The sequence below is a fragment of the Ambystoma mexicanum genome, chromosome 6q (genome assembly GCF_040938575.1).
Source record: "Ambystoma mexicanum isolate Mex_15411 chromosome 6q, UKY_AmexF1_1, whole genome shotgun sequence".
Lineage (NCBI taxonomy): Eukaryota > Metazoa > Chordata > Amphibia > Caudata > Ambystomatidae > Ambystoma > Ambystoma mexicanum.
In genome coordinates this window covers 1,160,407,875-1,160,433,657 of record NC_090937.1, presented here as the reverse complement: position 1 = coordinate 1,160,433,657, position 25,783 = coordinate 1,160,407,875, and the positions used below count along the sequence as shown (strand labels likewise).

At 45.3% G+C, this 25,783-nt stretch overlaps 1 protein-coding gene across 10 annotated transcripts in view; it reads right to left on the bottom strand.

The window, feature by feature from the left end:
• APBB2 (amyloid beta precursor protein binding family B member 2) overlaps positions 1-25,783 on the bottom strand; it is a 1,500,548-nt gene that overhangs the window by 519,301 nt on the left and 955,464 nt on the right. For 6 of the 10 annotated variants that reach the window (XM_069631754.1, XM_069631756.1, XM_069631753.1 and 3 more), the window contains 3 exons: positions 14,194-14,256; positions 13,692-13,777; positions 12,795-12,855 (listed from right to left, as the gene is read on the bottom strand). In XM_069631754.1, coding sequence (XP_069487855.1) covers positions 12,795-12,855; positions 13,692-13,777; positions 14,194-14,256 — 210 coding nt within the window. The remainder of the gene's footprint in view (positions 1-12,794; positions 12,856-13,691; positions 13,778-14,193; positions 14,257-25,783) is intronic. The other 4 variants (XM_069631760.1, XM_069631757.1, XM_069631758.1 and 1 more) reach the window with 1 other exon arrangement.

Below are 25,783 nucleotides of genomic sequence, written 5' to 3'. Positions count from 1 at the left end.
AAAAATTGTGCGGAAGGGTATCCGAGCATTCCGTTCATAAACTGACCGATAAGGATGCGCACAAGGCCGAGAAACCCGCCCTACACCTGAGGCCGATGGCGCAGCTGTAGGGGTAGCGTTCAAAATGGCTGCCGCGGTCGTGGCAGGAACGGGCGCCATTTTTTCATCACCTGAGGGGAACTGCTGCACGTGAGGAAGTGAGGCAGGGGTCCCCGTCGATGGATCAGGGGTCTTAACTTTAGCCTTAACATAAGGAACCTTGGCAGAGCCGGTAACTATGAGGCCTGGAATTTTTCTGCGACATACCAACCGCCAAAGTAGCCTTCTCAGGAAGGACCTCGCCGCTGCCGGTAAAAGAAGAATTTCCCTTCTTTGCACACTCAACAGATCTGGTGTTGCCGCAAGAGCAGGAACAGTGAGAAACAACCTTCACCGATAAGGCCTTGCCAGACCCTCAGAAATATTGGAAGCTTTAGCCTCTGTACGAGGGACATCGGACCCAGGTCCGGTAACAGCCTTACTCGCGTGGGCCTCGAACATCCATTCGGTAGCACCAAGCCCCACCAAGGCCTCGGGGCGCACCCCGGCATAAGAGCCAGTCGTCCAAATACGGATACTCATGGATACCCTGGAGACGAAGTTAGGCCGCAATCACCGACATAATCTTCGTGAAGACACGCGGCGCGGAGCTGAGGCCAAAAAGAAGCACTCCAAACTGGAAGTGCTCGTCTCCCAAAGAGAAGTGGAGAGATCTCCTTTGCGGGTTCCAAATCAGGATATGCATGTACGCGTCCTGAAGATCCACAACGCTGAGCCAATCGCCCATCCGCAAGGAGGAGCGTATCTGGCTGGGCTTGATCATCTTGAATTTCTCTTGGGGTAAGAAAAGATTGAACTGGGAAAGGTCTAGGATGGTGTCCAGGCCAGCCTGGTTGGGTTTGGGCACCGTAAACAGCCGGGAGTAGAAGCCCTCCCCTCGCTCCCCAAGGGGAACGCATTCCGCAGCCCCGAGGTGTACAAGTTTCTGAACCTCGGCCTTGAGGGAGGGTGAGCCCGACAGCTGAAAAGGAGGGTTGATGGGTGGGGTAGGGGGTAAAGGTAAGCGGAAGCCCGCTCGAGCGACTGACAAGACCCATCTGTCTTCTGTGATGGCCTGCCACGCCTCCCAATGAGACGCAATGCGTCCTCCCACCGGGGTCTCGTGCGAGCGCGGAAAACCCTCATTTGGCAGGCTTATGAAAAAGCTCCTTACCATCAAATGGAAGGTCCAGAACCTTGTCTTGCACCTCCTTCAAGAACTTAGTGGCATGCAGCCACGCTTGCCGTGAGGTATCAACCCCTAGCATCAGACCCCCAGCCGAGGTGTCTACGTGATGAGCCGCAGCCTCCAGGAGATCCTGGGCCAAGACCCTGGCATCGGAAAGGCCTCCTCTGAAATCCTCCAGCTTCTCGACTGGAATGTGCTCCTCAAACTATGACAGACCTCTCCACATCCGCATGTTAGCTCCCGCCAAAATCAATTCTGCATTGGCCTGCCTGAGCTGCAAGGCCAAATTGGCAAAGATTTTCCTCCCTAGGGAGTCCAGGAGCTTGTCCTCCTTTCCCAAGACCTGAGTCGCGGAGGAGGAAGCTGCAGGTCTGGATTGCAACGTGGCCACAGCCACCACTGTGGAGGAGGGAGGCGGACAAGACGACAAGGCCACTTCTTCCAAGGAATGTAGCCTGTACCTCGCATCAATCTTTTTATTGACAAAAAGTCCCGAGTGTGGCTTTTCCCAAACTCTTCGGACCTTGGCCAGAACCTCCTTCTGCAAGAACAGGCCGGTACGCTCCAAAGGAGACAAGGTGAACGCCCCAGAAAGCACGCCCTCCTGCGGAGCAGGTGCCTCAGGCACCGGAACATCTAAGAAGCTCATCATGTCCAGTACCCGGTCATGGAAAGCTCTGGTAGAGCGGGGCAGGTCCTCGTTGTCCTGATCGCCTTGAGGCTCATCTGACAGGTCCGACTCCTGCTGAGCCGAGTCAGGCACTGCCTTGTCCACTGGGGACACTAGTGGCACAGGCGGAAGCGCAGGGGGAGGCACCACGGGCAAGGGAGGCACCGGCGGAACCACCGACGGGACGGGTGGAGCCGGAGGCACGGGTGGACATATCTCCTTGAAAAGCCCCTTGAAATATTCCCTCATGGGGTTGGTGCGCATAAGCGCTTGAAATTTACCGAAAAAGGCGTCCTTAGGAGATTGCTTCGGAACCTGAGGAGACCTCTCATGAGGTGGACAAATCCAGGGACGCAACGGGGAAGGGTGCCACACAGGCCCCTCCGCCGACGTATCCACATAAAATCGAGGGAGCCGCCCCCGCGGGCAACGAAGTATTGTGCGGAAGAGGCATCCGGGCGTTCCAATCATTAACTGGCCGGTAAGGATGCGCACAAGGGACCTTAGGTTCACCCGAAGGACCAAACCCTACACCAGGGGCCGATGGGGTAGTACCTAAAATGGCCACCGTGGTTGTGGCGGGAACGGGCGCCATTTTGTCCTCATCTGAGGGGAACTGCGGCATGTGAGGAAGTGAGGCAGGGGTCCCTGTCGATGGATCAGGGGTCTTAATTTTAGCCTTAACGTAAGGAACCTCGGCAGAGCCGGTACTATGAGGCCTGGAATGTTTCTGCGACATACCAACCGCCAACTGAGCCTTCGAAGGAAGAGCCTCGGCACTGCCGGTAAAAGAAGAAACTTTCTTCTTTGCCCTCTCAACAGATCTGGTGTCACCACAAGAGCGGGAACGGTGCGCTGTCACCGACAGGGCCTTGCCCGGCCCCTCAGAACTGTTGGTAGCCTTAGCCTCTGTACGAGGGACCTCGGACCTAGGCCCTGTAGAAGCCTTATCGGCACGGGCCTCGAACATGCGTTCGGTAACCTCAAGCCCAGCCAAGACCTCGGGGCGTACCCCGGTCTTGTTTTTGAGGGAAGCCGAAAGAACGGCCTCAGAGCAAGCTCCGGTAACCCACGACTCAGTAGAAGTGGGTCTACACACAGCCCCCACAGGAGGGGCCTCAGAATGTACTCCGGTGATCACAGGCCCCTTATGGAGACCCTCGGAGAAAACTCTGGTAGAATTATTAGGCCCGACAGGCACCTCACAGGGCGAACCCCGGTAGAAGAGGGATCAACGCCCCTCCCGGCTCGAGAGGAACCTGGGAAGGTATCCCCCGGCCGGGGTGCTCTGAAAATCAAAGAACTTACCAGCCGTTTTTTCTTCTCGTCGATGAACGCCTGAAAATGCGAAGGAGGAGTCTGTCCGAACACCTCCTCCCACCGCTCCAACCGACGTTGAAGAGCCCGGACCAAAAGGGAGTCACAGTAAAAACAGGAGTCCCAACTGTGTTCCGGCCCCAAACACTCTAAACAAAGAGGATGGGGATCCGCCCTCGCAAAGCGACGGTGACATGATGAACAGTCTGGAAAATCTAGTTTAAAAGACATAGACAGACTAGTAAACGAACGCTAGCGAGAGCCAGAGAGGGAAAAACGGAAGAAAATCTTCCGAGGATGCAAGTGCGTCCAGCCTCGATCGTGCGGAGAAAAGGACTAATGGGCGATGCGCAGGGCGGAGCCAAGGTGGGCGGGGTTACGGCCGCATGCCATGCCCCACGCAGGAAAGAGAGGAGAGACATTTTTGAAAAAAATGTGGATGCTTTTTACAAAGTGCTCTGGTCCAGTCCCACAGGACGGAGAGATGTCCCATAAGTATGGAGGAAAGGGGACGGGTCGTAGGAGTATTCAGGGTAATCCCAGGAAAAAACTCGGGCCACCTCATCTATTTGATTTTCCATTAAAACAGTAGCTGGAGTAGTTGCTGAAACACGTGACTGACTTTGTGCAGTAGCAAATCAGATTCTGCTACATCCCAGTAATGGCTGCCCTTTTACGCCTCTGCTGGTGTTTAGCACAAGTCCTGACAGTAAAGTCATCTTGAACGGATTTGCAATACGATTGAGACAATGCAGTGCTATCAAATGGCCACCAGGTGGCAAGCAGCTCCCTTGGGGAACTAGTGACCTACAATCTGCTGGTTAAAAGATTCGGCGCATGCTCATCTGCACAATGACAGACCCCTTCTGTCAAGGTTCCTAATTGTATGTCCTACCGGGATGTCCCATCACCTCTTAACACACATCCATGCTAGGCCCTAAAATGTGCATAAAGGAGTATCCAGTATGGGCCACCTTGCCCTCCACAGCAGAGGTGTAGACAGGGTAGGGCCTGAGTGGGCAAGACCCACCCCAAATCTGTCAGTGCCCACTCAGCAGCACTGTGTGGGCATTTACAGATGTTAATGTCACTGCAGTGGGCCCAACTACATTAGCTTCAGGCCCCACTTGTTAGACTATCCTGGCTACATCTCTGCTCCACAGCATGCCGTCTTCTGGACGAGCACAGAAGCAGTGCTGTTTTCACACCTGCACCTCGTCTCCTTGGGTTGTACCTTTATGTAGCTTCTGGCTTCTTTGCAGCAAATGCTTTCACTTGTTCAAGTCTTTTATTGCCCGCCACGCAGCTGTGGGATGTATCAACCAACTCATCCAAGCCATGAAACATCACTGTGCATTTCTGGCAGCAGAAACATCATAATGGCCACCGGAAAGCATGCTGCTCGCTAGAAATCACCAGAAATTGCGCAGTGAAAACCTGAAAAATAGGCCACCATCTACTTTTAAAATTAACAAGGGGGGTCCTGGGAGACCCTCTGCCAGACATTAGTCCTGGTTACGAGAGACTTACCCAGAGTATTTAGCTCACTATCTTTCACAAAGAAGAAATATCCCAAACATAACAGTCTTTGTCCTGCCCTGGGGCAGTACAGCACCGAAATGCTAGGCAATTCTCCTCTGAACAAGAGTACCAACAGCATCCCCAGACAGGTGTTTCGGTCTGGTTGGACCTCATCAGTAGGGAGGAGCTGTGCCTCTCTAAGAATAGTGAGCAAGGGGTGCACGTCTGGATTCCCCTAGTAACTTAGGGTGAGACCCAAAGTTACTTAAATATGCAAATTAACAAGGGGGGTCCTGGGAGTCCCTCTTACCGAAACACGTGTCTGGAGATGCTGTTGTTACTCTTGTTCAGAGGAGAATTGCCTAGCATTTCAGTGCTGGACTGCCCCACGGCAGGACAAAGACTGATATATTTGGGATATTTCTTCTCTGTGAAAGATAGTGAGCTAAAGACTCTGGGTAAGTCTCTCGCAAACAGGACTAATGTCTGGCAGAGAGACTCCAAGGACCCCCATTGTCAATTTGCACCATCTACTTTTGCCTATGTCAGTGGTAACACAGGAGACCACTTCCAAAAACCACCATTGGGCTACCCACAAAGCAGCCTGAAACCACTTGGAAAAAGCAATGCCGAGTGCAAAAAGAAACACAGAGCTGTTTGAAAATCTGTTTTCTTGATTGTCACAAATTGCTAAAATCATGACTCACAAATCACCTAAAAGATCCAACCTCTTTGTTGGGTGTTCCACATCATTACTGCAAGAATCCACATCAATACAATGTTAAAAAGAATCATATATTCTCAGAACAAAATCCTATTTTAAAGATACTTGATGGAAAGACAGCTGTCAAAAATGGGTGTAATACCGTTGCTCACCTCTACCAGAAAGCCGGTGTTTTAAAACCATTTGTGTAAAGTTCAACAATTGAACCCAAACTATGCCAAAAGAAGAGAATTCCATCAACATGCCATATAGAGTGCCACACAGTGATTTCATGTTGAAAAAGACTTGATTTAAAGATATGTTGCTTATTTTAAGGTTATAAATGTTATTTCTTTCACAAGGAACTATGATACAATTGATCAGAAAGTAACCTGATGCAGTTAAAACTCCAAAAGGCTTGCTTCCCCTGAGAACCCTTCACACCTTTTCCCTGGACAAAGGAAGCTTCCCCTGCCCTTGGCCAAGAGATTGACAGGCTGGTGTGAACAGGAACTAGCAGAGGCACCCTGGCCTGTTGCTCTCAGTCAAGACAATGGATTCTTTAGGGTGAATAGGAATATGCTAAATTCGGGTGGAACTGTCAACAAAGTGTTGGCAGGAAACAAGACATGTGACCCTCTGAGTCAGCCCAGCTCTAGGGGGCGGACCAGACGGAGATGTGAATTGAATTGAAAGCAAATGTATGTTTTATAATAATGCTTATAACAAATTGTACCAAGCTGACAAAAATGGGAAACTTTGGGGTTCTTAAAATGAAAAATTCCCTCACGGTTTAAAACTAAGCAGGACGCCGTGTGATGTTCTGAGACCAAACCCCGGAATTTATTCATATTGTAGCTGCTGTATTGTTGCTATGAACATAGGAAATGACAGTAATATGCCCAGAGAGGATATGAATGCATGTCTAAAAATGAGTGCAGAAATAATATTGGGAAACCCACCAAAAGCGCACAAAGTGGTCATTTCTGAACCAGAGCTCCTAGGAAGATAAGAGTTGGACAGCAGTGTACCTTAGGCAATCTGTCATGCAATTTAGGTAGCATTAACAAGTCGTGTATATTGTAAATATGTGTTTTATGAAAATCAGATATACTGTACAAACACAAAGAGGAGTGTTTTCACCTAAGCCATAAACATGACACCAGGTGACACGCTGATCCTTTAACCAATCCAATCCTTAGAGGGTTGGGCATAAAGAATCAGCCTCCCCACCCACTTTGGAAATACATAAATAGGGACTGTGAGGACAGATAGGACACACCTTTTTCCACTACTCAACTGATTTCTTGGTGCAGCACCCTGCAGGAAGACTCCAGATTCCACATCTAGAACCAACTCTAGAACCAAACTCTAGAACCGTGAAGTGGAGGCCTAACCCAAAACTGAACTCTTTGCAGCAGGCCTTCAGAACCTAGCAACCCTATTCTAATCCCTAAACTTCCACGGGGCCTAACTAAACCATTCAACAGCCTGGCTGAGCTGTTTTGCTTCTGGCTAAGAACCCTGTGCTAGAACCAAGATCCAGACCCAGAAAGCAGCGCTGTATCCAGAACCCGTCAGATCCAGTCTGAGAGGCTGTCCAAACCCCAGTGCGGTGCTGAGAGCACAACCCAGAGTGCCTGGACCTGTCCGGTGGCGAGAGTGAAGCCAAACCCTTGACCAGATCTTTGACGAGGCCCATTCCAGTCCAAAGCCTAGGAGTGAGTATTTAGTCTAGAACTGTCCATAACCAATCTCTTAGTTTAAAGTAATCCTCTTACATCCACTTCAACCTGTCCAGAACTGCATTATAGAATCTTGTGTCCATCCTGTTGATTCCAAATCTGTAAAGTGCAATCTGTCATTTTGAAATCTTGACTTTGTTTCTGAAAATCTACCTTCACAAAAACCTCTGTAACCGCACGTCCTAGAACGAACCCAAAACGACATTCCAATTCCTTATAGTTTTTCCGTAATCGCGTTTCACGCACGTGGAAAAATTGCTGCGAATTGCAATTTAGCTCCATTTCACCGCATGTCAGAATAGCTGTTTCTTGTTGCAACTGCTGAAATTCGTTTCCAATCTGATAATCATTCATGAATCATTGCTAGTGTTGACCTTTACCAATCCAAAGTAACTCTCACTATCCTGAATATCCTTTAGTGAATGAAAATCATTTTAGCATATTTTTCACATTCATTGCAATCACATTCAGAAGTATTTTTGCCTGTTTTAAAATCATACCTGTTTTCTCTAAGCTTGCTGGGGGAAGTGGGATTGAACTGCATTATTGATTGTATTCTTGAAACCTGTGTGCCCTCATTTCTATCTCTTCATATTGCATCGGGGGAGGGCGGGGGGAGTGAGTAGTCACAGGGGAAAATGTGATTATATTGTCTTTTGATTGAAACCAGATCTAGTTTATTTCTCTGCTGCATTCTTTCCCATCTTGCATTTCCTTGAACCATAAAAGTATTCTCTGCTACCTTATTCTCCTATTCCTACTGCTTACTGATTAAAGAGATTGTTGACATTGTAATATTACCCATTGCTGATCATTGTCATATTCATAAGTGGGCTATTCAGAGATTATTTTATTCATAAAAGTGTGATATATATATATATATTGTTCAATTCTTCAAATAAACATTTTAATTTGCAAAACAACCCTACTTCTTGGCTCAGTGAGGTCGGGGAGATCCAAAGAGAGGGGCGTTATATAAGGGTTCATCATCCAGATTTAAAGAACTTTGACATACAAATATATAAATAAGGGCTTCCATTGGGCATCCCAGACTAGGCATTGACTTAGCTGGAGTGCTGAATTGAAGTCACTTACACAGCATTTGATGATTGAATTCAAGAAGTGCACAAGGTGCGTGGACCAGTGCAGTGCTGATGCTACTGACTCCCACAAGGGGGCCTGCTACTACGTCTACGAGTACCGTCAGCTGTTGCCCACTCTGCCTGGTGGTACTTAGACAAACCTTTGGAGGCCACAATTTATTTCTCATTCGCATCTGGTAAAGGCTGTCTGACCAATCAGAATCTGTCTTTCCCGGGCGCAATTCCGCCTTCACCGGCCGTGGCGGTGGAAAAACACCAAGAAAAATGGCCACCGCCACATATGACGACAGCCATTTTTGAACATGTTTTCAATGGCCGCTGCCAACCGAAAAGGGACCTAGTCTATTTCCTAATGGCAGCGGACATTTTTTAAAACTTTTTTCCATTCTGACGGGAGATGTGCTCGTGCTGAGAACTTCTCCCGACAGAATCAAAAAACAATAGAAAATTATCGGCACCCCCGGAAATCCCAGGGTGCAAATAACTTTCACACCCCGCCGCCGAGACAGTCATGGTGTTTAACGGCCCTGCAGTGTGAGCTGAACCCACGCTTCGCTCTGGCCTACCAAAACTCGGGCTGGCGGCCAGCAGTGCTCCCACAAGAAGCATTTTACAAAAGGAACTTACAGCAGCCAGAGCTGCGGAGCGTATTATCACCATAGAGCATGGTCAACGAGGATCCTATACGAACCTCCCTCCATGACCTTCCCAGTGTGCTCTTAATAGTCCGTCCTAACCGCATCCATGCTCTTGTGCCCCATCACGTCTCTCCTTCTATAGCACCTGAATGCTTCACAGGTAGATTAGCGTTATGTACAACCTACCGCACCCATACATACAAACTGCCAGTGAGGGTGGGACGCTCAGCTGGTCACATAGAGGGCACTGCAAGGTTACATACTGGCAACATGAGATAACAAGTTTTGGCAAAGCCAACAGTTTGGTCTTTTGTATAGGTATTAGATAGGCATTTGCCCGGCGCAGCGAGCATGGTACTACCTAGCTTTGAGATAATGGCTGTAAAATGGTGTGATTGTCTGGACATAAGGTAGTGTCTGGCAAATGCCTTTCCAATACCTAATCTTTGCCAATGCTTGCTTTTTTTTTATCAGGCTAGGCATACTGCTTATAAATAAAATGGCAGAAGGCACACTTGGTCAAGGCATTTTTATTGCATTAGTAGCACACATAGCCCTGCAATTAAGCCATTAACTCTTAGAATACTACTTTAAAATAACACTAGCATGCACTTACACAACAGCACTTGATATTACTCAAGGGAGGAAAGTTGTGGAAGCAACGTCAACATTTCGGAGCGCTGGAGGGGAGCTTTAAAAAAGTGTGTCAAAAATGGGCCTGTGAGTGATTACCCAACACTCAATACCCATGGAAGTGCCTGCATGCCCACTCTCAGTTGTCCCTTTGTTTTGTGTCCTACGGCTTTGGTAACCGTGATACTGGTCCTAAATGTCCTGAAACAATTGAGGGGGGAAAAGTGATGCATAAGGATAAGTGCATTGCCTTCAGGTTACAAATAGATCGCTGCAGTAAGTGAATTTACCCACTGCGCTGTCAACCCTGTCTTCCTTCCTCCGAGACCAGGAGGCTGTATAGCTATTCCAACTTGCATTGGTCAATTGTATCCACCCCAATTCATAGGATATTAAGTTTCCCAAAGTAGGTGTGGGGCATCTAAAAGTGTGCCAGAGCAGTTAAGTATTTGGCCTCCCCATGGGGGCTATGCTGTTCTGGGCTGGGCAGGCTGCTGTCCACTTCCACTGCACGTTTACTTACACACTGCTCGCACAGGTGAGCGATTTGACAGGCTTTTGTCATCACCTGCTGGGGCTGAGCGTCACAGGAGAGTTCTGCTTCTTAAATGAAGCCCTCCCAAGCCAGTGGCTGTCTCTGTCACTGATGTTACAGCTTGATAAAGATAGATGAAGGAGATCCCAGGAGGATATGTTTGGACGGGGAGGTGCAGATAGTGGGTGGGAATGGCCACAGGGATTAGCACGGCATTGGGCCATCAATGGGCGGGTAAATAACCTACCAACATCCATAAACGGTGCGTCCCTTCTCGCATCCCATCACCCTCGTGGCTGTACTGCAATGCAATATTTTATTTATTTATTGGGAATTTATAATGCACCTATAAACAAAGGTGTTTCAAGGCACAAAAGAAGTTTCAGTTTCTGCTTGTATGTATCCAAAACTAACAATGCAAACATGCAAAATGTACAAGTATACCTTAGGACAGGGTATGCGACAATGGGAGAGATGCCACTCTGTGCCATCAGGGGTCCTTCCAGGGCTAGGAAGTGCCTTTTAAGAGCGAGTTTCAACCCCACATGTTGAGCAAAGCCCACCTGGCGCTAAATACGCAGAAAATTACAATCAACATTCTCAAAATCTACTAAATTTCTATGGCAGCCCCCTTTGAGAATGTCCCCACGTTCTCAATTAGTTTGCTACTCTACGCGAACACAGTCACAATCTCAAGAAAAAGGCAGCGATTTTAGCTGTTCAGGTTAGTATATTAAGTCGGCATGCGTTCCTGGGATTGGGGAGGGGGCGCTTACATTCTCTCGACTATCCCCCACCCCCCGTAGACCAGCAGGGCGCACCGGAACATTACACACAGGTGCAGAATCTCCTGCACCCTGAACAAGTGGAGTGGCTGCAAGGAGGCAAAGCCCCAGCGTTTCTACTCTCACCATGTCAATGCCATCCCTGAGCACCGACTCCACTGTGATCTTCCAAGCTGCAAAATAGATCCGCAAGCTGGACATCTTAAGATGTTGACCTTGTCTGCATTCTTGCACCCATTTCATAGAGGCACAGGCTTTGTTGATTACATAGGAAAAGCAAATGTACATCTACCCACCACGGTCACCGCTTAAAAATATGCTTAGTTATCAAGTGCTGCTATTCCCTAATCAAGACCCTGTAATTTGCTCCTGAAGCAGCTCAGGGGGTGTTTGCACTTACTGTGAAAGAACAGAACCAACATTACTCAAGAAGTGCTCATCTCCTCTCTCCCCCCTCCCGGATTAGAATTCCAAACTCGACAATATATAACTAAACCTGGATACATACAAGACATGGGATTTGCAGCAGGTACGATGCACTGATGTGTTTCAATGAGGCAATTATGGGTGCAATTATGAACCTGTCAGCAATAGTTAGCCAGTCTCTGAGCAAAAGGCGATTAGATGTATGTGGCAGATCATGAGACCTATAATACTCCCCCCAATGTGAAATGGAGGCCCTTTCCGCTTGATCCTCTGTCTCTACCGGAATTAGTTCTATGTGATCTTTTCTCAAACATCCTTCTCTCAACTCATTGTGCTTACACCATCACACATCCCTGTTTTGATTGATTGATTGTTTATTTGTATAGCGCCTGTACACAATGTGTTTCAAAGCGCTTCAAGGAGGAAGGGAGCATGGGAAAATACAGTTACATTCTTACAGGTCCTTGAAAACGTCAGAATGTGATAAAGAAACTATCATATCTTAACAAATAGTACACGTGCATAGAACAATAAGGGAGAAGTGGGGAAGGAAAAAGGAGACAATACAGCAGTAGCATTACTATGCCTGACGACAATTGTTGCAGTGCAAGAGTCACAAAAGGAGGGGGAGGAGGAAAGGTATGGGGGAGGGGAGGGAGGAGAAGAGGAGAGGAACAAAACAAGTGACTATCATAGAGGGTCAGCGACTGAACCCAGAGAGTACTGGGGAGGGAGATGTAGGAGAGGAGAGAAGGAAAGGGAAAGGGACAGACAGGCTATTATCAGAGGTCAAGGGACAGTGATAAGAGTAAGTGCTATGGTGGTAGACGTGAAAGAGGCAGAGGGAGGGGGAGGGGAAGGTGGCTGCAGAAGGCAAGCAGCTACAATTACTATGCCTGACGGCAATTGAGGTAGCACCCGATTTACACAGGAAAAAAGAAAAAAAAAGGGTAGGAGACGAGAGGTGGAGGGAGGCTGATGCATAAAACAGGCAGCTACAATTACTATGCCGGACGGCAATTGGGGTAGTGCCAGAATTAGACAGAGGGAGTCCCACGACTACTTCCCCTCCCCTCTGCTGACTCTCCAGGAAACACCCCCAGAATCCCTGCTCCCTTCCCCCGGCTCCCTGCTGTCATTTTCCATGCTTTAAAAGTGCTTTTTATACCAATTAGAACTTTAATTTTTGTGTTTTCAAGTTTGATATTTCAGCATGGAAGAAAAATGGTCTGGCTTTAACTGACAATTTTGAACTCATTGATTGATTAAGTTATTCCAAACAATAATTCCAGATTTTGAGAACATTGTACGAAATCTATATGTAAGGCAGTGCATTATTCACGCGGATATAAGCATTGAAAAAAAAAGACAATTTATGTATGCCGTCACCAAAAAAAGGGTGATCCAAAATAAAAATGCAACTATTAAATTAAATTGGAATAACAACTGACCTTGGCCTCTGGGTCACTGTTGATCCTACAGGACTCGTCTGCATCTGACTGAGGGACATTTCTAGGAAGAAAGAAATAACATATGTGGGAAACTTGAGCAGGCAAATAGTTTATACGCTTCAGCAAAATGGCGCCGCCGTCCATCTGCAAAACAAATGATAGAAAATGGATAGTAAAGTGGTCGAAGTGTTAAAAAAAAATAAACGAATGTGGAATCATATTGCCTCTGCCCACGCCCTTTTCTGCCCTGCCCCTCCCTTCCCCAATTCAAACCCCATACCTGGGTCCTTCCTTTCCTCTACTACCCCACAAAGCACTGTGTTTTACTACAGTTCTTGCAAGTCTGAAGAAAACAGTCTGCAAGCATATGCATTTAAAGGACCAGCATTAGTGTGGCATTGCCCCCCTCAGCATGCATCTTTATGCAGCCCCCCTTTACCCACCATTCATACCGCTCGAGAGGCATGCCCATGTCTAAAGCCACACACACCTTTATCTCTACCTGCAAACACTGCTGTGGCTACAGCAATTCGCAGCATGCTGCAGAGCTCGGCTTTTTGACTGCCTGGGAATGGGCTTTATGTCCCAGGGAGTTCATTGAAAGAAATACAGCTAATTATATGCAACAATGGATTGTTATTGCAGGGCACGGAGTTGAATCCCCAGCAGGGACGAACATACAAACATTAATAAAAAACAAAGGTGGCCTGCCCTTCTGTCCTGGCGGGCCCCACAAAGTAAGGTAAAGATGACAGATTTCCCTGAAAAGTAAGGGAACGTCGTACCCTCTGTGGGCTAGTTCAAGGATTCTCTTTCGAAGTCTGTTGGAAACGGATGAGGAAATAAAGTGGAGTGAGTCAGTGAGCAGTAACAATCGACTGTTCAGCTGGTGCCTACCTGAGCTTCAAAGAGGCGTAGCGCAAAGTTGCTCCTTCAAACTCCTTCAAACTGGGATGTGGATTTACAGTGGCCGCGTGCAAGTCCTGCAAAGAAATGGCGCAGGGCTGTCAGGGCGCATTCTGCAATTCTGCTCTTATTTGCACATGAGACAACCAACACAGGCCAGATGCCCTCCCCTCCGTGCAACGAAGCCAAGACCGAGCATGTGTCCGGCTGCAGAAAGGGGGCACGCATGCATTCCCAGCTATTTTCCAACACCAGTCCAGTCTTGCAAGTTCACCTTGCAGCGGTGGCCACATCGCCCTTCTGAGGTGAATTTGTCAGCAATGCTCATGGGAAGGGGGCTGCCTACCACCCCAGCCCCAGTCCTCTCACTCACTCAGACCTACATTATGGGAGGGTCTTGTGAAAAAGGCGCAGCGGCCACGTGACATGCAAGCAACAGAACAGCCCACGTGTGTACAGGTAAAACGTTGCAAAAAAGTGGCTGCATACTTGCCTTCCAAATGTCACTATTAATCTTCCCCCCATTGAGCACCGCAAAGTCACTCCAGAGCTGTTTCTAGACACACAGTTATTCACAGACGAAGGAAGCACATCGAGAAAAGAAAAAAAACACAAGACAGTGTTAGCAGTAAAATACACAGAATGGGTTAGGGGGAAAAACAACGGTTACTATTTCAGTTTCCTACAGGATTTCAATATAGGGAGTTCTGGGGCATCTAAAGGAGGCGGTGAGGGTGTAAAGGACACACCAACAGACAATACTTACCAACACAAAGGGCTGCAAACGGGGAGGTTAGTATAAAGGTGGGAACGTACAATGAGGCTACGTGAAAACAGCAGCACTGAATGAATACCAGATGGTTTGGGGTACACAAGCTAGCCCAGAAAGCTGCTTACGAAACACAGTGATGGTTCACTCTAGGACACCACTTGTGGCATAGTGTCAGAAGCAGTGAGGGGGGTGGGGGGGTTCTGGCTAGTCGGTCACAACCATACAAATGTCAGACTGATCCGCTAAACAACAGACGTATATTAGGTTTTGAATAATACAAACCACACGGCAGGATGAAATATTGTCTCTTTAGAAAATAGTGGCCGAGTTTCATTAAAAAGAAAGTGCCATCATTTGCTGGCAGCTGTCCTCCCATCTAAGACAGAACTTGCCAACCAACCAAACAGCAAAACCCAGTAGCTGAATTATGAAAAAAGTATTACAACTGCAATCTATATGGCATTTGTCTATCTCATACTCATTGTGTATGGCCTAAAAACCAGATTGCCTTTGACAATTACGTGTCTTGGCAAAGGTTTAAGTATAAATTCCGAAACATGATGGGATACCATCCCAAGAACATCTTTTTTTCTAACCCCATTTTTTTTATAGGTGTTGAGATGTCAAAACCTATAGTGTGCTTTACTTTTCTTGTTTAAAGGTCCCTACTTTCTATTTCCCCCAGGTGCTGTTTTTTTTTATAACAGGAACGCAACCCACTTTAGAAGACAGACCACCCTTGCTGAGAAAAAAACCCAGGCTGTCAAGTTTGTTTACTATAAACAAAACATATTGCAAGAAACAAGGTGAGTAGTGCAGTAACCTACCTTTCATCAACATGACAGGCCTTAACCACGCCCTAACCGGATGTCCCGCCCCTTGGGGTGTCCATGGCAACGCATGTCCCGCCTTAGCGGATGTCCCGGTGCTGTAGTGACGTCATGTGTTGTGTTGAGGGGCGTGGTGGTGTAGGAAAGGGCGTTTCCGGGGGGTGATGTCGTGGGTGATGTAATATTTTGGGGGCTAGGCGTGGTCTAGCAGGTGTGGTGACATCACGGGAGTGTCCCTGAAGTTTCCCCTAAGGCCTAACCTAACAGTGACGTCATGGCTTGTGTTTAGGGCGCGGTGGTGTAGGAAAGGGTGTTTCCCATTGGTGATGTCGTGGATGAGGTAATATTTTGGGGGCTAGGCGTGGTGCAGCAGGGATGGTGACATCACGGGCGTGTCCCTGATTTTTTTGTAAGGCCTAACCCAATAGTGATGTCATGGCTTGTGTTTAGGGCGTGGTGGTGTAGATAAGGGCGTTTCCCGGTGGTGATGTCGTGGATGAGGTAATATTTTGGGGGCTAGGCGTGTCCCAGCAGGGATGGTGAAATCACGGGCGTGTCCCTGAAGTTTTTTCTATGGCCTAACCTAACAGTGACGTCATGGCTAGTGTTTAGGGCGTGGTGGTGTAGGAAAGGGTGTTTCCCGGTGGTGATGTCGTGCATGAGGTAATATTTTGGGGGCTAGGCGTGGTCCAGCAGGGCTGATGACATCCTTTTGGGGTCAAGGTCCAGGGTTTTGATGAGATGATGTAGGTATGAAGTTGTGATGTCAGGGGGGCAGGCCGGTGGGCGTTGTGGGGTGATGTAGTTGTGGGTCCTCCCCTAGGGGTGGAGTATGGTGTATATATACAGAAGGAGCTCTGGAGAGAGGTAGACGGCGCTCTTGGAGTCTGACTGTACTATTTGCATAACGCTTACAATACCCCTGAATCATGAAGCGTTACAGCTACTACTCTAAGAATACAGGAGGGGAAGACGTCAGCAACACCGCTGAAAAGGCTGATAGTCCTAGAAGTCCGACAACAATAATTGCTGTAGCTGATGAGGAATCGCAAGGTCCCACTTATAGTGGAATGGCGTATGAGGATGAGTTGAGCCAAGGCATTTTTTTAATGAATCTGGGTGATATGACACCTCCTGATTCTTATCCATTTAAAGATGCTGATGGTGTAGAGGCTGGTATAATGGATGCAGACTATACAGAGGCCGATCTGAAGGCTATGGACGAATCTATGAAGACTTCTGAAGAGCCTTTGTATGCGGATCTGGGTGTTTTGGACGAGCTGTTTCCAGATGTAGCCATGACCCCGGAGTTGGAAACAAGCGCTGATGAAGATCGACTGTTTATGGAGACAGCAGATGCTGTGGAGGCCGGTTTGTCTATGAATGCAGCTGTTGCTATGGAGGCTGAGGGACCTGTTCTGTGTAAATTGGTATGTAGGAAAAGGGTGTGTGTGTGTGTGTGTGTGTGAACTATGTGTTTAAAAAAAAAAAAAAAAAAAAAAATATATATATATATATATATATATATATATATATATATATGTATTGAAGAGTTACATTTCTTTCTTTTTTGAATTGCAGAAAACGGCAGATAAAGTTGACGGTACTGAAAGTCAACGGTCTTCATTTAATACCGTCAATTTTTACTGTGTGTGCTGTTCAAAAATGATCGAAAGTCCAGCAACACAAGCCCGCAATATGTGTAAGAAGTGTGTTTGTTTAAAGCGCTTTGAAAGTTCTGATGAAGAAGAAGAGGAAGCTATGACTTTTTTGGAAACCTCAACTGTTCAGGCTTTTGCGGCCTGTGTAGTGAAAGTGTGTTTGAAGCGTGATTATTACCGTTGGTGTTATGGACATAAAAGCGATGACCCGCAACAGGATGCTCATGACTGTTTACTTCTGGATTATCACGCTAGAGCAATACGTCGGATATGATTTCTGTTGAATTCATATAAAGGTTTTCAGCTGCTTAAAGCTGTATATAAAGGCATGGGCATGCGTGTACATGCTAGTATGGAGAGTGTTCTATCTAAAACATGGATAGAAATATACCATTGTCGCAATCCCGAGAAAAAATTGAGATCTTTACACATGGCTGGTCCTGTGCGTTTTAGAAACAGGGTAGCCCGTTTAATGGATAAAGATTTTTGTGACGTATACACTTTTGGGAATCCCCTGAAGCCTTGTGTAGCACGCCGTAAACTGTTTTAAAGAGAGAGGAGAAATAAAGAGAGTTTTGTTTTTTATATGTGTATATTTGTTTCTAGGATAAGATTTCTGAAGGGCCAGCAAGGCGTGTGGATCGTAAACTGAAACCGGGTCGTGTATGTGTGGAAAAACTGTTATACGCTATGCTGAAAGAGCGGATATCGGAAATTGCCCCAGATACCCTGAAATATCTACAGATACCTACCCCCCGACCAGAGCCAATTTGTAAAAGTTTGATGTGTATAGGTAACATATGTACCAACACATGGCTCCCGGTATTGGATGAATACTGGCATTTGTACAAATATGATGTGGGTTCTTTATATTTACACCCTAGAGAGGTGTTACAGCAGCTGTTGGAGCAATTGTATGAACATTACTTTAGCATTAAAGGATACGTTTTACAGGACCGCGAATTGTATGAACTTTTAAATGCCTCAAGTGTTCTATGTATACAGAGTTATATGCGGGGGGAACGGGGAGTTTTGTATAATGCTATTTATAAGGCTGCAGAAAAAATATCAAAAAGGGTCACGTTGTGCCAGACGCTATATGTATAAGAGTTGTAATAAAATCATCTTTCAACCATTATGCCTTTGTTTATTTTTTGAAGTGTTTCAGCGGTGAACATCTATTATTGAAGCATGCATGAAAGCTATTATGATGAAAGCGGTGTTGGCAGTTATGGGGGTGTTGATGCTCTTTATAAAAAATTACAACATACAAAAGTATGAATAATATTTTTATTGCAATGAAATTAATTCATTGCAATAAAAATATTATTCATACTTTCAAAGGCGTTATGTCTAATCATTTTGATCATGTCTAACATGTTTATATAATATTAAATAAATGAAAAAATAAGACAAAAAAGACTGTTTCAATTAAAAAGAAAATGTGTTTATTTATATGTGTACACAATTTAAGGTTTAGTAATAAGAGTACATTTTTGCCAACGATCAAAAACATTTACAGGGGATCTCCGAAAGCTGTTCTTATTCACAAAAGCAGTAACCATGACATCATTTTGCCGGAGGTCCAGTGAATAGGTGTGCATAACCCTTATCAGCGAGTGTTTCTCAGACATGTTAGATACAAAGTAACAGGAGTGCTGGCCACACGTGATGTCTTCAGGATGTTGCACAGGTGTTTTATTATAATGTATAACGGGTGCTATATCCTTCACATAGTCCAGGATAGCGCCTTTGTATATGGGGTGGCTTGGGAAACACCCCAGGTGGTCAAACACTGTTATTGTATCCTTGTTTATAAACATACCTATCCAATGGGTGCCTTCCTTATCATGGGGATCGGTGTTCGCCACAAGACTAATGGGTCGCTCATTACTTATGTCTCTTGGAAGGTTATCACATGAATACACACCCTTGAATGTTTTCTTAGCGTGTTTGTCTTTACTTAGAAAACGTTTGATCTGGTAAGTATCCATTACATGTCATACAGGACTTGTCGTTGATTGTTGAGTTCCATAACCGAGTCAAATAGAGCCATAATAATTAGATTCACCGTGTTGGGTAAATTTGCAGCAAAGCGTACTTCTATGCGTAGATTACCATTTCTAATAAGATTATAATGGCCGGTTGATGTATTATCAGGTCTCAAATCAAAAGCTAAGAGAGTATAACCCCCATCATAATCGTCCCGGGGTATCACAAAACCTTTATCATGCAGATGTTTACCGCTGATGGAGACAAGTCCCAAATACTCCCTAATTGTATTTTTTTGTTGAAAACTGGGACTGTAGGCTTTAGAAGGTATAACGACCCCGTCTTTAAAAAGCGCTGCGTAGTTGATGTTGTAATGTTTAAAATTAAAAGGGTTGCTGGCGTAAGCCCCGGAAAAAGCTGTGTTGTCCACAAAACCAATGATGATTATTTTCGGTAACTGTCCAAGGAATAAGTTATCTTGACTGGCGACACGGCTACCCGCTGGAACACTGAAAATTTTCAAAGATGTCCGCTCCACCGGATATTTTAAGTTTGATACTTGTAGAGCATCAGCATGAGCTAATCTGACCGTGGGCGACACATTCACCCTTTTAATAAATAAACTAGCTGATACTATAATCAGCTTGTAGGCTTCAGCATCATCGCTGTTGAGGCAAAAAGCATCTTTATTTCTAGAAAGTTTAATTTTCAGATCAACGCCGTTTACCATTAGTTTCTCCTGGAAAAATAGATCGGAGTGTAAACGGCCTAGTAAATCAAAATGTCTGCTCCCTCTGGCATGTGTAGCTCTTTTTATAAAACCGGCATTAGCCCCATCTAGAGCATAATCCTCCATATGGCCTGCTGTGTCCTTATAGAAAAGCCCCGCTGTAAACTGAGTGTCCAAAGCGTCATTACTGTAGTTCAAAATGCTTTCTATATAGGCCCTGTACGCATACATGTTGTCGCTCTGTGTAATCAGCCGGTCGCCTAGCGTAATATCCACTTGATTAAAGAGGGTAGCCACAGGGTAAGCAATCGTAGCAACTTTAGCCGTTGCGGGGATAGCTGATCCATCAGCTTTTGTTATTTTACAAGTGAGGTAAAGTAACGTGTCATTTAAATCCAGATACATCTCTGTTGAGCCTGATATATAAAACTCTATAGGTGCTAGCGGAGATAGTGCAGCAAGGGGCGCCACTTCCATGAAAAAGCTGTTTTCAATGCTCGTTTGTGTCGGGGGTACAGCAAACAGATCGAGTTCAGATTTCACACATTCCCCCGACGCACAATGGATGAACGCCATCTTTTAGAAAATATTAATGCCGGGGCTGTTTTTTTTTTCTTGACCGATCTGTTCTTGCGAGTTCTTTTTCTCTTCTGAGCCGTTTTTGTTGCTGATCCTAGTTTTTTATGCATTCCTGGAGGGCCCCATCTGTGTACTGATTTCCTTTTTCTTTTGTTTGTGTTGTTTTTCACATAAACCAGCCCAGAACCCTCTTGCGGTGGTTGGTTAAATCGATTTGCGATGGATGTTGTAGCCGTAGACACCACATCTTTAGCAATATTTGTGGCTGCTGTTTTCACATGTGGTTTGGCTAATTCAAACCCCTTTCGTAGAAACGGCATAGCCCTTCGAAAGAGGCTTCTAAAAATACTTCCGAAACCCGTACCATACATAACGGGTGCCCCTTGAAAGTAAGGTTGATTGCCATAACCAGCTTGTCGGCGGTAATAATCCCTATAAACGTACGGCTCCCCATAGTTTTTCATAAATACCATGTTTTTTAATAGTCTTTTTCGCGCCTAGGACGTAGGTGTAGTTTCACTAGGACCTTCCCGTATTTAAATGACACCAACTCCCCCTGATCATCCCTTATCTGTATATTGATGGTGTCAAAATGACTCTTAGAAACCGGTATATAATCAGGTTTAATATATTGTATATTAACAATGCCATTATTTTCACCTTTCACCTGCGCTGTTCTCATTAGCGGGGCGTACGAGTCACCGACCCTTTGATATTCTACTATATCACTGTAGATCATAAGACTGTAAAATCCCCCATCAATATCAGCACGTGTTTTGTCCAAATCTTTAGTACTTTTTACATGTTGAACGGTTCCCAAAACACGAAAAAGTTTGCCACTACATATAAACTCGGTGGTAAGATCCGTCGATTTTAGAAATACTTTTCTCTGCACCTTATCCAGAAACAATTGTATATCAGAATAGCGTTCAATGTTTGCGAGACTTTTATTGATAGCCTCCAACAAAACTTGTATACTGCTGTAAAATCCATGAGGAAAACCGGCGTGTAACAGCTCAATAGGACCTTCACGTTTGATGGTAAATTTGGCCTCTCTTCTAGACACAGTGTCCCAGGTATGGGGGTATTGAATCTCCATTAGACCCGCTTCCCACAATCCTTGTAAATCAACGGGTTTAGCCATTTTAACACAATAATTTGATATTTCATTGTTTGGGAATGTATCGTGAGAAGCGTTACTGGGTAAGGTGATATAAAATCCACTGCTTTCCATCTTCTCAGGGAGCGCCTTTGCTTTGTAGATCCTTTAGAGATGAAGCACTAACCCAACTGTTAAATTTCTCAGGCCACCCGGTCCATTTTACCAGACTTTGTTTTTTATTTCCTTTACCTTGACTCTGAAGAATTTTCTCAACCCTATAAAACCGTTGGGGCTCATTGGTGACCTTCTGTAACTCTTCGGTATAAAAATTACCGCTCACACCATCACCATCATAATCAACCAGCTGACAGATGTAAACCCCCTCTTTCACAGTTACTTTGGTCACTATAAATATTTCATCCGTAAATGATTGCTGATACCCCTTTGTAAAGACACCTTTAAGCTTAGAAACTCGGACATGGTCCCCCACGCGCAAGGATGGTTTCTTGACCTTCTTCGTTACCATGTCAGCGTACAAGTTTTTCCAAACAGTTAAAGAATTTTCAGACGTTACAGAATTTGGAGTCATTTTTATAGAGCGATGATAGCTATGGTTGTACGCCTCTATGAAACGTTGTAATACATCCACATAACGATGTGTATTCTTTGCTGTAAAATATCGCCAAATCTTAGATTTTAAGGTTCTATTAAAGCGCTCAACAACAGCCGCCTTAACTTCGTTATACGTTACAAAATGATACACTTTATGTTGTTTTAAAAGATTTTGGAAGGGTCTATTTAAAAACTCCTTACCAGCATCTGTTTGTAATTTTACAGGCACCCGGCCTTTGCTAAAAACATGTTTAAAAGCTGCCGTCACTCTTGATCCAGTCTTATCCTTCAAAACTTCGACAAAGGCGTATTTTGATAAAATATCAATAATCGTCAAGATGTACTGCGCCCCGTCGTTCTGCTTCCCATAGGTCCGCATATCCACAATATCACCCTGCCATTGTTCGTCTATTTGGGAAACCACTGTTCTACTTCTGTTAAAACGTTTTCTAGCATTTTTATGAAGACTATATGCCTCTTCACCAGATAACCATTCCTTAACAGCTCCGCGTGAGATAGGTTTCTTGTCCTGTTGTAATTTTTTATAAAGAGCATCAACACCCCCATAACTGCCAACACCGCTTTCATCATAATAGCTTTCATGCATGCTTCAATAATAGATGTTCACCGCTGAAACACTTCAAAAAATAAACAAAGGCATAATGGTTGAAAGATGATTTTATTACAACTCTTATACATATAGCGTCTGGCACAACGTGACCCTTTTTGATATTTTTTCTGCAGCCTTATAAATAGCATTATACAAAACTCCCCGTTCCCCCCGCATATAACTCTGTATACATAGAACACTTGAGGCATTTAAAAGTTCATACAATTCGCGGTCCTGTAAAACGTATCCTTTAATGCTAAAGTAATGTTCATACAATTGCTCCAACAGCTGCTGTAACACCTCTCTAGGGTGTAAATATAAAGAACCCACATCATATTTGTACAAATGCCAGTATTCATCCAATACCAGGAGCCATGTGTTGGTACATATGTTACCTATACACATCAAACTTTTACAAATTGGCTCTGGTCGGGGGGTAGGTATCTGTAGATATTTCAGGGTATCTGGGGCAATTTCCGATATCCGCTCTTTCAGCATAGCGTATAACAGTTTTTCCACACATACACGACCCGGTTTCAGTTTACGATCGACACGCCTTGCTGGCCCTTCAGAAATCTTATCCTAGAAACAAATATACACATATAAAAAACAAAACTCTCTTTATTTCTCCTCTCTCTTTAAAACAGTTTACGGCGTGCTACACAAGGCTTCAGGGGATTCCCAAAAGTGTATACGTCACAAAAATCTTTATCCATTAAACGGGCTACTAAGGTTTCTAAAACGCACAGGACCAGCCATGTGTAAAGATCTCAATTTTTTCTCGGGATTGCGACAATGGTATATTTCTATCCATGTTTTAGATAGAACACTCTCCATACTAGCATGTACACGCATGCCCATGCCTTTATATACAGCTTTAAGCAGCTGAAAACCTTTATATGAATTCAACAGAAAACATATCCGACGTATTGCTCTAGCGTGATAATTCAGAAGTAAACAGTCATGAGCATCCTCTTGCGGGTCATCGCTTTTATGTCCATAACACCAACGGTAATAATCACGCTTCAAACACACTTTCACTACACAGGCCGCAAAAGCCTGAACAGTTGAGGTTTCCAAAAAAGTCATAGCTTCCTCTTCTTCTTCATCAGAACTTTCAAAGCGCTTTAAACAAACACACTTCTTACACATATTGCGGGCTTGTGTTGCTGGACTTTCGATCATTTTTGAACAGCACACACAGTAAAAATTGACGGTATTAAATGAAGACCGTTGACTTTCAGTACCGTCAACTTTATCTGCCGTTTTCTGCAATTCAAAAAAGAAAGAAATGTAACTCTTCAATACATATATATATATATATATATTTTTTTTTTTTATTTTTTTTTTTAAACACATAGTTTACACACACACACACACACACACCCTTTTCCTACATACCAATTTACACAGAACAGGTCCCTCCGCCTCCATAGCAACAGCTGCATTCATAGACAAACCGGCCTCCACAGCATCTGCTGTCTCCATAAACAGTCGATCTTCATCAGCGCTTGTTTCCAACTCCGGGGTCATGGCTACATCTGGAAACAGCTCGTCCAAAACACCCAGATCCGCATACAAAGGCTCTTCAGAAGTCTTCATAGATTCGTCCATAGCCTTCAGATCGGCCTCTGTATAGTCTGCATCCATTATACCAGCCTCTACACCATCAGCATCTTTAAATGGATAAGAATCAGGAGGTGTCATATCACCCAGATTCATTAAAAAAATGCCTTGGCTCAACTCATCCTCATACGCCATTCCACTATAAGTGGGACCTTGCGATTCCTCATCAGCTACAGCAATTATTGTTGTCGGACTTCTAGGACTATCAGCCTTTTCAGCGGTGTTGCTGACGTCTTCCCCTCCTGTATTCTTAGAGTAGTAGCTGTAACGCTTCATGATTCAGGGGTATTGTAAGCGTTATGCAAATAGTACAGTCAGACTCCAAGAGCGCCGTCTACCTCTCTCCAGAGCTCCTTCTGTATATATACACCATACTCCACCCCTAGGGGAGGACCCACAACTACATCACCCCACAACGCCCACCGGCCTGCCCCCCTGACATCACAACTTCATACCTACATCATCTCATCAAAACCCTGGACCTTGACCCCAAAAGGATGTCATCAGCCCTGCTGGACCACGCCTAGCCCCCAAAATATTACCTCATGCACGACATCACCACCGGGAAACACCCTTTCCTACACCACCACGCCCTAAACACTAGCCATGACGTCACTGTTAGGTTAGGCCATAGAAAAAACTTCAGGGACACGCCCGTGATTTCACCATCCCTGCTGGGACACGCCTAGCCCCCAAAATATTACCTCATCCACGACATCACCACCGGGAAACGCCCTTATCTACACCACCACGCCCTAAACACAAGCCATGACATCACTATTGGGTTAGGCCTTACAAAAAAATCAGGGACACGCCCGTGATGTCACCATCCCTGCTGCACCACGCCTAGCCCCCAAAATATTACCTCATCCACGACATCACCAATGGGAAACACCCTTTCCTACACCACCACGCCCTAAACACAAGCCATGACGTCACTGTTAGGTTAGGCCTTAGGGGAAACTTCAGGGACACTCCCGTGATGTCACCACACCTGCTAGACCACGCCTAGCCCCCAAAATATTACATCACCCACGACATCACCCCCCGGAAACGCCCTTTCCTACACCACCACGCCCCTCAACACAACACATGACGTCACTACAGCACCGGGACATCCGCTAAGGCGGGACATGCGTTGCCATGGACACCCCAAGGGGCGGGACATCCGGTTAGGGCGTGGTTAAGGCCTGTCATGTTGATGAAAGGTAGGTTACTGCACTACTAAGGTGCATTGTTTTTCATGCCAATAAGGTTAATATGTAATACACCCAAGTCTTTCACAGCAAATGTCTGGTGCAAATCGTGTTTATTTGTGCAGACATATCACATTAATGATACAAAGTGTATTGTAATATTCTGCGAGAATATGACAAGCCAATATATACTATGTATTATGCACATTGATGGCACACATTACTACGTTTTTGTTAAGTGAAAAGTACAACATGACCAAGACTTTCTAATTACATATCACTTTAAAAAGGCCAGTGCCGGTGGAATCTTGTAAATTTGGCTTGTGCTTATCCAAGCTCAGTTCTGAATTCAGAAAGTCAGTCCAGAGGTGAG